The sequence below is a fragment of the Fulmarus glacialis genome, unplaced genomic scaffold (assembly GCF_000690835.1).
Source record: "Fulmarus glacialis isolate BGI_N327 unplaced genomic scaffold, ASM69083v1 scaffold42844, whole genome shotgun sequence".
NCBI lineage: Eukaryota > Metazoa > Chordata > Aves > Procellariiformes > Procellariidae > Fulmarus > Fulmarus glacialis.
This window is the reverse complement of record NW_009206946.1, coordinates 13,366-28,489: the sequence shown is the minus strand read 5'-3', so window position 1 is coordinate 28,489 and position 15,124 is coordinate 13,366. Positions and strand designations below refer to the sequence as shown.

General features: G+C 38.6%; 1 protein-coding gene across 1 annotated transcript; it reads left to right on the top strand.

Annotated features, from left to right (window-relative positions):
- Positions 1-1,221: 1,221 nt before the first annotated feature.
- Positions 1,222-13,772, top strand: AGXT2 (alanine--glyoxylate aminotransferase 2; the record flags this gene model as incomplete). The annotated part of the gene is made up of 13 exons (XM_009575923.1): positions 1,222-1,307; positions 1,729-1,913; positions 2,220-2,343; positions 3,475-3,569; positions 4,635-4,728; positions 5,815-5,908; positions 6,959-7,059; positions 8,175-8,267; positions 9,092-9,224; positions 9,898-9,986; positions 11,515-11,664; positions 12,025-12,123; positions 13,656-13,772. Coding segments are annotated over 13 exons (1,460 nt in total), but the record flags the coding sequence as incomplete, so codon positions are not given.
- Between the last annotated feature and the right edge of the window lie 1,352 nt (positions 13,773-15,124).

The following is a 15,124-nucleotide window of genomic DNA, read 5'->3' as shown; positions in this document are numbered from 1 at the left end:
GGAGCAGCTGCTGTGCACGGAGCCCAAAGCCCCCGCAGGCCTGGGTTAAACGGGGAAAGCCCGATCTCGTGGGGGTTTTTGGTTGCAGCACCATGTTTGTACGTGGGGGAATGAAGCGCTTTCAGCGTAGCTGTAGATCCCTTTGAAGGAGGTCCAACGGCAGAACTTCTCTAACTTACAGTTTTTAATTAATGTTTTTGAGACTGGACTCTTGAGGGAAGTGACAGTGTGTGTTATTTATTTCAGGAAACTTTATTCTTCATTCATTTACATTTTAATGTGTTCTAGAAATTATTTAAAACCTTAGACATTTAAAAATAAATGTGTCGTTCTCAGCAGATAATGTTAGGGATGCAGAAAGAGAATGTATTTAAATGATAACTTTTTCTGATACCTGCTTAACTACACTTCCAGCTAAATGAAAGGTAGGACAGTGTGATGTCGTGGAACGAGGACGAAAGACAGCAGTGAGAGTTGTCAGGGCCCTGAGCACACCTTGCCTGCCCTGAGCAGCCTCACCCGGGGCCTCTGCCTGTGCCCACTGCCCAGGAGCCCTGTTTCAGCTCAGCCCTGAGCCTTCGGTCCCTGCCTCAGCTGTGCCGTGGGTATAGCCTCGCCACCAGGCCAGCCTCTGGCCCTGTCTCCTGGATGGACCTTGCACCTATGTTGTAGCCTTGTTTCCAGCTCTGTCTCTGGCCCCATCTGCTGCTGCTCCTGACTGGACTCCTTGGGTGGACCCTGGACCTAATTCATCTCCTCCACTTATGTGGGGTACTGTCAGTGGACCCTGCTTTGCCCACCTGGTTCAGGTCTGTTGGGACTGGACCCGGGTCCCTGAGAGCACCGCCTGTGCTGTGGTCACCCTGGGCTCCTGACTTATGCCCTTGTAGAGGATTCCTTCTCTTGCTGCTCCAGATAAGAATTTGTATTAGAAAATGATTTTTTTTTTAAGTCTTTTTCTGCCAAAATACAAGTCCATGTGAAACTGAAAGCTGAGTTTTAATAGATAAGAGAGAAGCACTTTTTTTTTAAATTGACATATATTTTGTCTGTAAAAGATATGTTAATTAATTTTTTTTCCCCCAAGAAAATCTCTCAGACCAAAGAAGAAACCACCTTGCTTTGACCGTAGCTTGTGTGTTCTGTGAACAAGCTTATTGAGAAACTCTTTCTGATGTGCACTTTGATAAGTTGCTTGATAATTCTCTTACTATTTTGTAGTCGCCTTTAGGCAGCAGAAATGGAAAAGCTCTGTCTCCACACAAGCAAAAATGCCTCCTTGTGATTTTGTACCTGAAAAATATGAAGTAAGTCATACATATTACACTGAATTTAAGTAAGACTGCATTACTAGATCTGAGTGATAGGCTCATCTGCTATAGTCAGTGCATTAAATAGGTTTATAAAATTTGCTTGTTTGGGAAAAAACCGATTATGTTACAACCAGGATATAACCTATAGATGTACCTGTGTGACAATTCTGTAACTTAAGGCTAAATTGTTGATTTGTAAAACTTTAAGGAAGAGATAAGTGCTGAACAGCAGTCTTATTTCAAAAGCTGAGTTTCAGAGGCTTGTAGAACCCTCTGTGTGCCAGAATTTTTAAAAATCTTAGTTCTGTGAACAACCGCTGTAGACAGCTATGTAGTCTGTATGATCTACTACAGCTCCATTAGTCTGGATCTTTAGAAAGCATAAATGGATACTGACTTTTTTTATTCCACTCAGTCCTATTCATATGAACGTATGCAGAAGATTCGTGAACAAAATATTTCTCCTTCATTGCGAATGTATTACAAGAAGCCATTGTTGCTGCATCAAGGACATATGCAGTGGTTGTTTGATTATAAAGGACGAAGATACCTTGATCTCTTTGCTGGAATTGTTACTGTCAGTGTTGGTCACTGTCACCCGTAAGTTTGCTGCTGTTTGATTTATACTATAAAATAGAGGAAGAGATATCTATGTTGGTTTTGTTCTTTGTTAATCTGTGGCACTGTGAGCCTAAAACCAGAATATAATTCACTAGATGGTCATGTATGTCTTATATTAAGGTCAATTTCCACTATGTTTTGAATAATTAATTTTGTCTATTTGTTCATCTCTCTGGCAAATGACCCAGTGTCTGCATTTTCAGAATTTGTAACAGTAGGTGTGTACATGTATGTGTGCACGTGTGTTGAATTAAATCCCTTTGTCCCTTCTTGTGCTACACGCAGGAAGGTAACTATGGCTACCCAGAAACAGCTTGCTCGCCTGTGGCATACCACTAATATCTACATGCACCCGTCAATCCAAGAGTATGCTGAAAAGCTAACTTCTCTTCTTCCAGATCCACTTAAGGTACTTTGCTTCTGGCAGGAGCAGGGGCTGGTGAAGGGGGTGTCTGTTTATAAGAAATATTTAGTATAAAAATATTTATTAAATAAATGAGAGCCATGATATCTGTGGAGAGAAAACCTGTGCGGGGACTACAGACCGTCAGATAAAGAGAGCATGATGACCCTCAAGGCCTTTTCTTTAGACCAAAATATAGATAAGTATAATATCCCAAACTCTTGTTCTGTTTGTTCTCTCCTTCCAGTTGTCACTGTGAAGGGGCATTAGCAGCTTAAAAATTACTGAAGGAACTAAGATGATGTTAACTATTCTTATACGTAGCCAGCCTTAATTTATTTGATCTCATGAAAATTAACAGTGAGAAGTATTTGGCAGTGCTTTGTGTAGTGAGGTTTACTGATATTTAAATAAATAAACCACATAAATATCACGTTTCATATGCCCAGAAATAGTAAGAAAAATATTGTATTTGCTTTCAGGTAAAATAAACTGGATATCAAATGAAGTTAGGTTAGCGGAAGAGTGTGAAGCTATCACAATCTTAAAAATGGAAGGAGAGTTAAAAAAAAATTTAAAAATGTAAAGTGTCTGCATAGTTTAAGCAGTGGAGAATCTCAGTCACTTCTGAAAATTAACTTTAACAGCGGTGACACTAGAACTTGAGCTGTTTTTAAATCTCAGAACTTGTATTCAGGATATTCCCTTAATTCTCATTTGCTCGCAATAAGCAAGCTCTGCTTACCTCTTCTGTTCCATGGTTGTGTCTGTGTGTGTCACTCCTAGTAACTAACATGCAGGGGCACTGTACAGCCCTTTTTACCTGTGTGAAGGTTATTTCTATTCAGTCAGTCATGCTCAGTTTGATGCAGACACTTTCATTTTTCTTTGAATCACTATTCCATCTTAGGAAAACCTGAAGACTCCAACTCTTAAAGATTTTCTGTAGTCTCCCTGAATAGATCAGCTTGATCTTAGTTCTCAATTGTAGTGTATGGACAACATTAAGTTTATTATGGTGAAGTCACCTTGTGGTAGTGATAGGTTATAGCTCATAATCTACTAAGTGACATGATCTGATGCCAAACAAGAAGATGGTGGTTGTGCGCCGTACTGATCCTAAACATTCTGCCATAGGTGGTTTATCTAACCAACAGCGGGTCAGAAGCCAATGATTTGGCTATGTTCATGTCAAGGCTATATACTCGTAACTTCGACATCATCTGTTTCAGGTAATGGTGATAGATCTTTACAAAATTCATTTTGTGTGTGATCAGTCTCTATACGCCTAAACCGAGAAATAATAGAGAACTCTGTAACACCAGATCTGCTGAGGAGAACACTATAAAATTATTTTATTTGACAAAGAGGAGTAAAACACCAGTTGAAGATTTTATACAGTATATTAGGACTAGTTTGCATACAAAACACAACCTGCAATTTTTTGTTTTTGTTGTTTAGAAAAGGGTCTAGTCTCTGTGTTCAGGGTGTGCTGCCCTTGGTGGGGGTACAAAGGTAGCTCTGGAATAGCAGCGCAGTGAACCGCAGCAGGGAACTGCTCTGGCTGAAAGCTAACCTGGCGGAAGGATTTTTTGGTTTGTTTGTTTTGCTGCCTTATTTTTCTGCCAGATCCCTGAACCATAGTTCACTGCACAGTTACACAAACAGCTCTTCTGGCTTAACGACAGAGGTGGTGCAGGGGTAAGTACTATGTAAGCACCAGTAAGTAGTTCTTCTCTTTACTGTGCATCCCAGGCGGCCTCAAATATTAGAATAGAAGGCCTTGTTATGAAAAGCTCTATTTTTCTGTTATTCTGTTCAGCAGAACATTGGGTACCCACCTAGCTTGTATATTCTCATTAATGAACTTTTGATTTGTGTATAAAACTGGCAGCAAACCACCACGTAGTTTAATGATTGGCAGCATCTGTTGGAGAGCAGCAGTTCCCAAGATTCAAAGAACAGAGATGTTTGCTCTGTAGGGCTCAGGTGCTACAGCAGAACTTCATGAGGCACTGTCTGAATTGCTGTTGGATCCATTCATTGTTCTCTTCTCCTTGCAAACATTGCCTCACAATTTTAATGTTTGAAATTTCAGGAAACCAATGCAGATGGGCAGTCATGGGTCTTCCAAAACCACAGCAAAAAATGGCAGTAGGAATCTTTTTGTTTTGAGTGTAACAATGTACATTTTCCCCAATAATTTGTAGCTCCGAAGCATGCCTTCTCAGAACTAATGTTGCTACAGTCTCTTCTTGGAAATGAGTGATGTTCATGTGCTTCTTTTGTTTGCACAGGGGAGCATACCATGGAGGCAGCCCTTACGCGCTGGGATTGACATCTATAGGTTCTTATAAGCATGGTGTTGCCAATGGCTTTGGCTGTTCAACGGTGAGATTTTTATTATTTTTTTAAAATAATTTGGGTAACTAACAGTTTATTTGAATATTTCAGCAATTAATAAGTTTTCTATCCTCAAAGTGCTTTGTGGTCACTAACTAAACTGCAGTGTAGCTGTTCCTGCTGTGTAAGCACCACAAGAGCCATAGTCCTCTTTCCTTCTCCATATAGTTACTTATGCTAATTTGGAGTCGGGACAGCCATAACATGAGTGGACATGATTTACAGTGCTTTAGTCCTGCTTGGTGCTTGCATGGAAGTCTATGTAAGGTGCAAAATAATAATGCTCAGAACCCCTTTTCTCAAGTTTGTTTCGGCAAATCTGTGCAAAGCTGCTTTCAGCTGGTCTGAAGTAGATCCTCCCCTGGAATGAAAAAAAACCTATGTCCTTCATCTCAGTGAGACAGGAGACATAGCTGTTAAAGAGATCCATTGGGGATAAATGGTAATACGTTATCTCCCTGCCTTTAAGCAGATGGGAATGACTTTCTGCCTGCTAGAAGCTGTCATTGGCTGCTCTGATTTGTATTGGTGATAGCTCAGCCACAGCACTGGCTATAGGAAGGCTCCTTTATAGCAGCCTCCCAACCTGGCTTGATAAATGAGTTGCCTGAAGTCACGCAGTGTTTCAGCAGCAGCCAGGATGAGAAGGCTGGAATTCCCAATTTCAAGCCGGTAATTACTCTGCTAGATCTGCCTGCCCTCCTGTATTTTGCAGATTTTTATCATACTTTGGATTACTGAAGTACTACTAAAAACTCTAAAAATGTTGCTATTACTCTTAGATAACCAAAACTGCTGACTAACTTAAAGAACAAAACAAAGGAAATCATCGAGTGACTATAGCTGCAGTAGTCTAAACTTGTTTCCAAAACTTCTGTCTCTGTTCTACCAGTCCTTGAGGGGGAAGTTTGGTATTATTCCACAAGTGATCTTCAGACAAGTGTCTTGAACTAGGTGTGCTCTTTGACTCTAACAGACTTTTTAGTTTTTTTCGTTAGTCATCCCTAAGTATAATCAAAACATCTCTTAGAAAGGTGTTGTCAAATCTGTAGCTATTTCTCTTATGCTTGACAGACAATGTTACCAGATGTTTTTCGTGGTCCATGGGGAGGCAGCCATTGTAGAGATTCTCCAGTGCAAACTGTTCGAAAATGCAGCTGTTCGGAAGGTTGGTCAATGACAAAAAGTATTTGGCTTTTAGATTAGAGAATGCTAGAGGGCTGTGGAAATAGGTTATATTTACCTCCTCAAGAGAGGTAGACCTCTGGTTAGGATTTGCAAGGGCAACCAAAGAAAATATTGCAGAGAACCTCAGGCACCTGCTTCGCACTGAGAAAAATTTTGGGCAAGTGTCACCTCATATTCTCAGATTTCTTCTTAAGTTCCCAGCCTTTGTTTCCAGCATTTGTCATGATCAACTCTGGAAGCTGTGGAACTCAGTTTAGCACATCTGGAGGAACAGAAATGTTGACTGGTGTTTTCTGATGTTTCTGAAGTTTTGACAGCTCTCCAACATTTGTTCTGGAATAATATGAGCAGTAAGGACAACCTGAAGCCAGTGATAGGCAAAAGGTCATATATGAGGCAAAACATTTCATACACAGCACAATGTGAAAGCTCCTCTACTGCTCTCCTGTTAACAGCAATTAGAGTAATTCTTTGCTACTGTTTTAACAGGCACTCTTTAGTATTTTAATTCACATGCGTACATAACAGAATGTTTTCTTTGTAGCTTTGCCCTCCCGAGTGAATGGGAACATTAGCTATACTAATTGCTCTGTTCTTTATTTCAGTATAGGCTGATACGCACCTGTATTCTCCAGAATCCTCATACCTGCACTAACCTAATGATTCCTTATGTCTTATGCTGATGTTTATTAACCCTTGAGAAAGTGTCTGCTTATTCCTTCTGCTGATGTAGGTGATTCATAAACACTTTCTCTAACCTACAGCTTACTGACCTGTATAATGTGCAACATCTTATTGTCTGGCAGCTTTGCGTTGCTGTTTTGGAACTGACATTCCTTAGAATATAAATGGTTTAAGAGAAAATAAGGGACTCTCTCCTTTAAAGCTTAGCCTTTTATTGTGTATTTGGGAGGTGATATTTATCATGCAGTCAGATAACACTTGTTGCTTAGATGTGTAATTTCATGTTTGAAGCTAGTTTTGTGTCGTTTTAAGTAAATTCCCATTAAACTATTTCCCCTGTAAACAGGTGTATGTCATGCAAACGACCAGTACATTGAACAGTTCAAAGATACTCTGAATACCTCGGTGCCAAAGACAATAGCTGGATTTATCGCTGAACCAATTCAAGTACGTAGTTTGCCATTGCTCAATTGTAATAGCAGAAGTAGTGTGAAACAGTCAAATCTTATATTCTGTAGCTACATCCTAAACACAGACTTCTGCTGATTTTTTTTTTTAATTATTTTTTTAATTCCTTAAACAACTTAAATATTTGAAAGAATGGATGCACTGTCTTGAAATTTCAGCTTTTGTCACTGATTTCAATGGAGCTAGAATTTTGCTCATGAAGTTAAATTAAACAGAAAATCATGATTAAACATACACACTTTTGCATTTAAATAGCAAGTATGGAGCATGCTATTGGTTAGTTTCTAATACCTTCTTCCAAATTCCATTTTGCTTTTCTTTTTACTATGTCTGTAAACTTTAACTCAATCCCCCTTCCACCTCTTCTCAGCCACGTTGTCCACTATATTTTTAGCAGCTGTCCAGCAAGTGGTGGCCACAGGATTCATTCTCTTGGTGCTTCACTCAAGTTTCAGAACTGCTGTATATGTGGTTCTTAAATAGGAAGAATGCAGAATATATCCTGGGAACAGTAAAAGGAAGAAAAAAAATGTGAGAATTGTGACCATAGAGAAAATTGGAGCTCTTCTGTGGTTTTGCTGTCTTATAAGCCTTTACATACTTTAGTCTTAAGAAGCCAGTGCAGTCCAGGTGTAGAGTGGAATTTCTAGTTGAAATGAAAACTGGCAAGGTGAACAGAAATTGAGGAAACAGTGTTTTAAACAAATTAACCAAAAGAAGGAACATGAATTCTCTGGTTACCTTTGTCATCAAGCACAGTTTCTGGGTTTCTCAATGTGTAGGTTTTCAAGGTACTTGTTTTGGCAGTTTATTGTTAATCAATTCTGTCTTCCAGTGATCCAGTTTACAGTATGGCCTCGTAGGCATTTATACCAGCATAACTAAAGGAATAGCAGACTGATCTGTGGAATGGAAATGAGTGACCTGAGCAGGAACTTTTTGAAGCAGTTTCACTGCTGAAGCCAGGACCTTGAGACAACAGTCTTGCTGTTACTGAGGGCTGCTGGTATTTTTTCTTATCGTAAGATAGTCACACAGTGGAACTCCTGTTTCCTTGTCTGTTCCTGAAGACATTGTCTTTTTTGTCTTGGCAGGGTGTTAATGGAGCTGTTCAGTACCCAAGAAGTTTCTTAAAAGAAGCTTATCGGCTAGTACGGGAAAGAGGGGGCGTTTGTATTTCAGATGAAGTGAGTTTTTTTGACATATAAGTGCTCTACAGTTCGGGGTACCTCTGAAAGTCATCTTAAACGAATCCAAGTGAATGCAAACTGGAAGCCTGGAAATAACCTAAATGAAATGCTATACATTTTGTAGCTTAAGTTTAACACAATGCATCTTTCCAAGCATAGGAGCTTCCCAGTTTTTACTGTCTTTATTCTGCTGTGTGGTATTCTGATTTTAGACACAGGTAATGTTAGTAGGAGGCTTCAGCGCTTACCTTTTGGGAGCAGTAAATTTATGCAAATATGCAGCTAATAAATGCCAGCTGTGATGTGAGGTGTATTACAATAACAGGTGCTCTTATGAGTGTGTTGGCATACATAAACTCTAGAAGGGAGGTGATTGCTGTACCTCTGCAAATACATTTTATAAATGGAATTTGCTTAGCTAAAGCTATTTTGAAATAGTAGCAAATGCTTCAAAGCGACGGTGATATATACCTCAAGCATTGAAGTAGTGGAAATCAGCAATCATGGGGTTGCAATTTTGAAATGTGATAAGCAATTGCATTTCCTCTCCATTTTGAAGTGGAAGCTGCAGCTTATTTGTGCATCTCACTATGCCTAAGACGTGATGACATGTTATCTCTTTCATATGCAAAAGAAAAACCCAGTTACAATAAATAGCATTTTGTGCAAAGCCATCTGAGTAAGGATCCTAATACAAGTTGACTCCAGATGTAGTTGCAGTTTAATGCAAACAATAGAAACAATAGAAAAACAAGAAAAAGAAACCATATTGTAAAATGTGAGAAAGTGATGGAGATTTCTCTGGATTTTTCTTTTGAAAGGTACAGACAGGATTTGGACGGACAGGCAGCCATTTCTGGGGATTTCAAACACATGATGTAGTCCCTGACATTGTTACTTTGGCAAAAGGGATTGGTAATGGCTTTCCAATGGCAGCTGTTGTTACAACAAAAGGTATAATTTTCTGTTCTGCTAAGGATTAAAATAGAGCAATTACAAAATATACTATAAAATAATTATTTCCTGGAGAGATGTGTGTTCAAGCAGCTGAGCTTTATTAGTAATCTTTGTCTCAATCTATCTCTTGACAAATGAATTGGATTCTCATTACTCACTTGTTTTACCAAGTGCTGTGCTACACCAGTGCAAAGCTTTATTTAAATGGCATTAGTTGTGTAACTGAAGCAGGGATGACCTTGTGAGTCATTGGTAGAGCTGGTAATAGATCCTGGAAATCCCCACTGAATTCACTGTTTTACTAATCAATGTACTGCGAGTATATAAGGCAGCATGTTAGCCAACTACTTGATTTATACAAATGACTGGCTGAATCTAGTGAAGATAATTTGTAGATATCAATTTAAGGGGACAACTGACAGCATATGTTAGAAGTGTGACTTTTTTTAAAAGGTCTTTTTTTAGCATCTGCTAGACACTATAATTTGGGGAAATACCATGTTTTGCACTGACTACTTGCAGGAAAAAAAGAAAATCTTCCTATTGCGTTGCCTCGAGTTGAATCAGGGTTGAAGCACAGCAAATTTAACTTAGCAGTTAAAGCAGATAAGTACTGCTACCAAACATAAAGCAACTGTAAGAGTAATCAATGTTGTTCTTTTTCTTTTAGAGATTGCAAGTTCCTTTGCTCAAAACCTTCACTTTAATACATTTGGAGGAAGCCCTTTGGCCTGCGTAGTTGGAGCTGCAGTTCTTGATGTAGGGAGAACGTTATATAAATTTATATATTTTTTCTTGTAGCAAAAGATGAAAAATGTTTATATTTGTTCTTACCGTAGAGTTATATGTGGGCAATTTTTAAAATAAGTGTATAAAATGCATAAACATATGCATGTGTTATGCATACATGGCCAATGTGCCCTATGTGTAAGAAAAAATAAATTCCTGGTTAGTTCTACTGCAAAATTTTCATCCCTCTAGCAAGAATGGGAGTCCTCTAATTATATTTTCGTAATCATCTTTCTTTGTCTCCCTTACGTTCTTTACTTTGCTAATAAAAATGTAGGAAAGTGCTTTTCTCAAAAGCCTTAGCTAACTCTCTCATAGGACTACACAAATCCTCAGCTAAACCAGATTTATTCTCTGGTGCACATGCCTAACAAAATTGTTTTAACTCCACAGCTTTTACCTTACACCTAAAAAGTCTTAATGACCAGGATAGTTAAAAATATTTAATGTCAGAATTCTTTTTGAAAAAAAAATCCCTCATGAAAAAGACAACAGAAAAATTTGCAACATATTTCACTTATTATCCAGCAGAAAATCAGTCTGTAGTAGGTCGCTGTTTAATTTGTCTTGATCATGTAAAGACCATTTTCCTGTAATCTCACTTCATTACAGCAGACACTGTTTCTACTCATATTACTTTCCTGAGTATTGGGTTTTTTTAAGCTAGTTTATAAGATGGCTGACCGTATAAGTAAAAACATTTTGAAAAAACAGTTTACAAATAAAAAAGCCTGAACCCATGTTTTGAGCTTTTTTGGCTCTGAAGTAAGTTGGAGCCTAGATCTGAAATAAGTCCAAGAAGGTTGTCAGAGTCAGGAAGAATAAAATGGATTTGAAAGAAAAGAGGGGGGGAAAAAAAAAAAAGGAAAAGAAAAAGGAAAAGCACCCACTTTAAATTCTGTAATTGTATTTTTTGTTTTTTTCATGCGAATATTCTTAATCCAAATATTAAGTTCATAAAACGGTGTGCGTGTCAATGCTGATAGCTGGCTCATGTCAGAACTTTGATTAAGGAGAGCAGAGTAAGGAACAAAAAAAAAAGATTGTGATTAAAAAGCATGGTGTTGATGAATCTAATTAAAACACTCAAGTTTTTTCCTAAAAGGCAGCCTAGTACACATAGGTATGGCTTGTCAAATTATATTCTTCTCATGATAGTGGAGAATTAAAATATTTCTGGTAAGATTTTGAAAATAATCCTGCTGGTCAGGTATTTTTCAGTTATGACTACATGTGAGCATGAATTACTGGATTATCTGTGTGGAATAATACGTAAAATGTGAAAAATGCCACAGCAACATCAAAATATTATGTTCAATTGTACTCTGATGCCATTAGAGGATTGTAAGAGAAGAAAAATATAAGGACCATAGTAGTGAAGGAGCATAGTCTGCCAGGAAGTGAGATAAACATAATGTGTCATCAAGCTAAACAGGGATTAACCGACTATATTGGAAGCTTTTCCTGCAAAACTGTCATTGTACATCATTTTAACCAGGCTATTGAAGAAGATGGTCTACAAAAAAACAGTGAGGATGTGGGAACATACATGCTACTGGAGTTGGCTAAACTACGGGATAAATTCCAGATTGTTGGAGACGTCCGTGGAAAGGGACTTATGATTGGAGTAGAAATGGTGACAGATAAGGTTAGTGATTTACTTTATTTCTTTCCATTTACAGTGCCATTGCAAGTTTTATCACATTTTATTTCAGTTGAGATAATAAGAAGATTTTCTATTAAAAAACAACTACTGAAGTGAGAGAACATTGCTCTGGCTAAAAATGAGCCAGAACATTCCAGCATTTCAAATATTTCACAAGCTTTCAGTAAACAGTAACTTGTGTACCTTAATTCCATAAACTCATTTTAGGAAGCAGATAAACCATGCAGCTAATGTTTTCAGCTACAGATGGGGGTGGGATTTATTGGAGAGACTGGAATATACATCTTTTTTGTAGAAATAATTTAGAATATATAAGTGAAGTTTAATGTTCACTTTCATTAGGACAGTTGCCACCCTCTTCCAGCTGAAGAAATCAATCAGATCTGGGAGGACTGTAAAGACATGGGGGTTCTGATCGGCAGAGGAGGACTCTACAGTCAGGTAGTGAACCTCTGGTTATACATAAAGCTTATTTTCTGTGCTCATAAACTACACCCCATTGCCCTCAAGCTAAATTAACTTTAGTTCAGTAAATAAACTAGAAAATGTATACTCTTAGGAACTAGCTCTGTTTAATTTTGCGTAATTTACAAATTGGGCAGGAGCTATTTGTTTCTTTTCAAGTACGCTGAACTAGTTCTAAGCTTGCAGTTTTCCCTTAGAGGGATAACCTCCCCTAGAAAAGTGATGTGCTATAATGTGTGTAAATTAGAAGAAATCAGCAATATTCAGGTCTGCTAAGTCTTTGCTACTGTTCAGGTTATCACCTGACCTGCTGGCACAGAACATGTTTAGTTTTGCTAGTTCTTTCATTCTGGAGAGCCGGTAGCATTACACCTCGATGGTAATTAAAAAAAAAAAAGTCGTTAATAGCAAGTTCAGCAACGCAGCACAAAAGTGAGAATTGCATGTGAATGGGCATCAGCCCACACCAACTGAAGATGCACCATGCTGTACCCAGGGCACTCTGCCACCAGCTTCTTACAGCATGCGAGTTAATAGCAGAGAATTACCTCAGGCTGGTCAGCTCAGTGAAGCCCTCTGACATAGAGGAAGCAGCTTCTGTACGAGACAGATAAAGGATGGCTAAAAGAAATAGGATGCTGCATCTGTCACTTCATCAGTTCTTCCACAAGTCACAGACTAACATGCTGCAGCTCGGAGTGTAGTAAAATCTGATTCTGTCTCATGAGAGTGATGTTCATCTGTGAGTTTATCTGTTTTATCAGTCGGGTGCTGTGGGTGGGAGAGACCCTTATTCTGCTCTTGCTTTGTAAAGTCCTGAGATATGATGACAGAAAAACTTAAACTGAAAGTTTAAGATTCTTATGGAAGTTAAATACTCTTGGAAACATGATAATATAGATCAAACATTTGGATTTAAGAACCTAAGTTCTTGACAAGTTAAACTGTGCATATATCCATTCCTGATCAACATGCATTCAAGCTATAGTACCCTAACTGAAAGTTAGTATTTAGTGATTCTTTGATAATACATTCTCTAAGAAGCCTTAAAAAAACCCTATAATGTAACAGCAAATCAGCTGACGCAATGCAAGAGGCTGCCACTCTCAATAGATACTACTTTTTGCTGTGACAAAGCTGCCAGAAAGGAAAGTACACCTATGTCTCTGTTCTTGCTTCGTACAAACCCATCTAAGGTTTTACACTAGCTCTATCTGGAATAACAGAGCTGCAAATAACAGAGCTGCATGATCTACTCTAGTCAGATCTCTTTTGGAGGCAGCTGCTTTGTCACGAGTGGAGTGACAAAAATCCAAAATTGCCCCACTTCAGAGTGCATTTACCAGAAGCCTTAATCCCTGCTCTGATGGTCTCCTATAATACTATTTTTCATACTTTTGATTAGATTTTTTGGGGCAGAAGGTGAGTGCTGACCTAGATGGGCTGCTAAAAACTGTACACTTTCCATACAACTTTAATTCTTTTTTTTTTTTTCCCTCTCTTCCCAGACATTTAGAATTAAACCTCCTATGTGCATTACTAAAAAGGATGTCGACTTTGCTGTGGAAGTATTTCATTCTGCTTTACAGAGACACACAGAAAGAGCAGCTGCAAAATGGACTTGATTTGTTTCCTTGGATGAGATGCACACAGAACCCCTCATACTTGCCACCCAGACTCTGCACTAATCAACACTGTATGAGATAATCATAGTCTGAAGATGAGATACTTGTTCAGTATCATAAAAGCAGTCTGACAGATCCAGTGTTTAATAAAAAGTAGCTCTAATCTGTTTTGTAAACATACAGTTCAGTTCTACAGCAGTGTTGTGTATTAGCTGCATACCTATTCTAGCATTAGTGTAAAAAACCCTGATTGGATTAACTGGGTATCAGATGAAGAGGCAGACACATTCATCTTTCATCTATGAAAGTCATAACAAAATTGGTAATTTTTAGAAAGAGTGACAGCAAATTAATGAAGTTGTTTTGGGGCAGTACATGCTGTTTGGACTTTGTAGCATCCATAGTCTCCTTGGGGTTGGTACCAGTGCTGCCATGGAGTGCGTCCTGCTGCTCTGGCTGCGTTCCTTTCTACCACAGCGTTTACCGTTGGTTCTTAAATGTGTTTTCAGAGAAGCACCACACGCTCCCGAAGGGCTGAGCATTGGTGTGCGGTGGCAGAGCTGGCTGGGACCAGGGCAGGGTAGTCCCTGACTGCCTTCCCCTGCGGTCACCACTGCTGCTGCCCCCACACCCAGTACCAAAACCTTGCCATTTATACCCAATACATACAAGCACTTGTAAAACACACAAATGATAAAGTATTTGGTTTTATTTAAATACGAAAAACATTTAAGTCAAAAAGTAATACTGCAGTCTGTGAGATTTCACTTACATAAGCATGGTTGATCTCTAGCTGAAAACCACCCTGAGCAGAACGTAACTGGAGGTTTCAAACAGAGTTAGAACTGTTTACCCTTGCTACAAGGTTACACTGTAATTAGAGCATGAAAAAAATCCATGTGCACACAGAAGTTGTAAAGTTTCTAATTACAGTAATTATTTTTATCATGGGGCTCTAATCCAGTCATCATCCTCTCCCAAACATGCTTGCACAGCACACCCATTTGTCATTTAGCAAAGATGTAAACTCTGGCTGGTGAAGTAAGAAGCCACGTTTCTTTCTTACATAGTCACTTTTTATGATGTTTTAGTTCATTACCTCCTTCAGTTTCCAACAAAAAAAAAATGGTGTTGTGGACAGTCAGCAAGAATTGCATGTTTATCATTTCACTTGCATTCAAATTTTAACATTGGAGTAATTCCTTGAGCCAGTAAAGGTACCATGTCAACTTGTTGGGAGAAGGAGAGTATTCTGCCATTTCGTGTGATGAGTTGAGAGTTTAGAGGAACTCAGTTAACACAAGATCTGTGCTTCTGGAAAATTACACTCTAGGGGTTTCCTAAACAACATA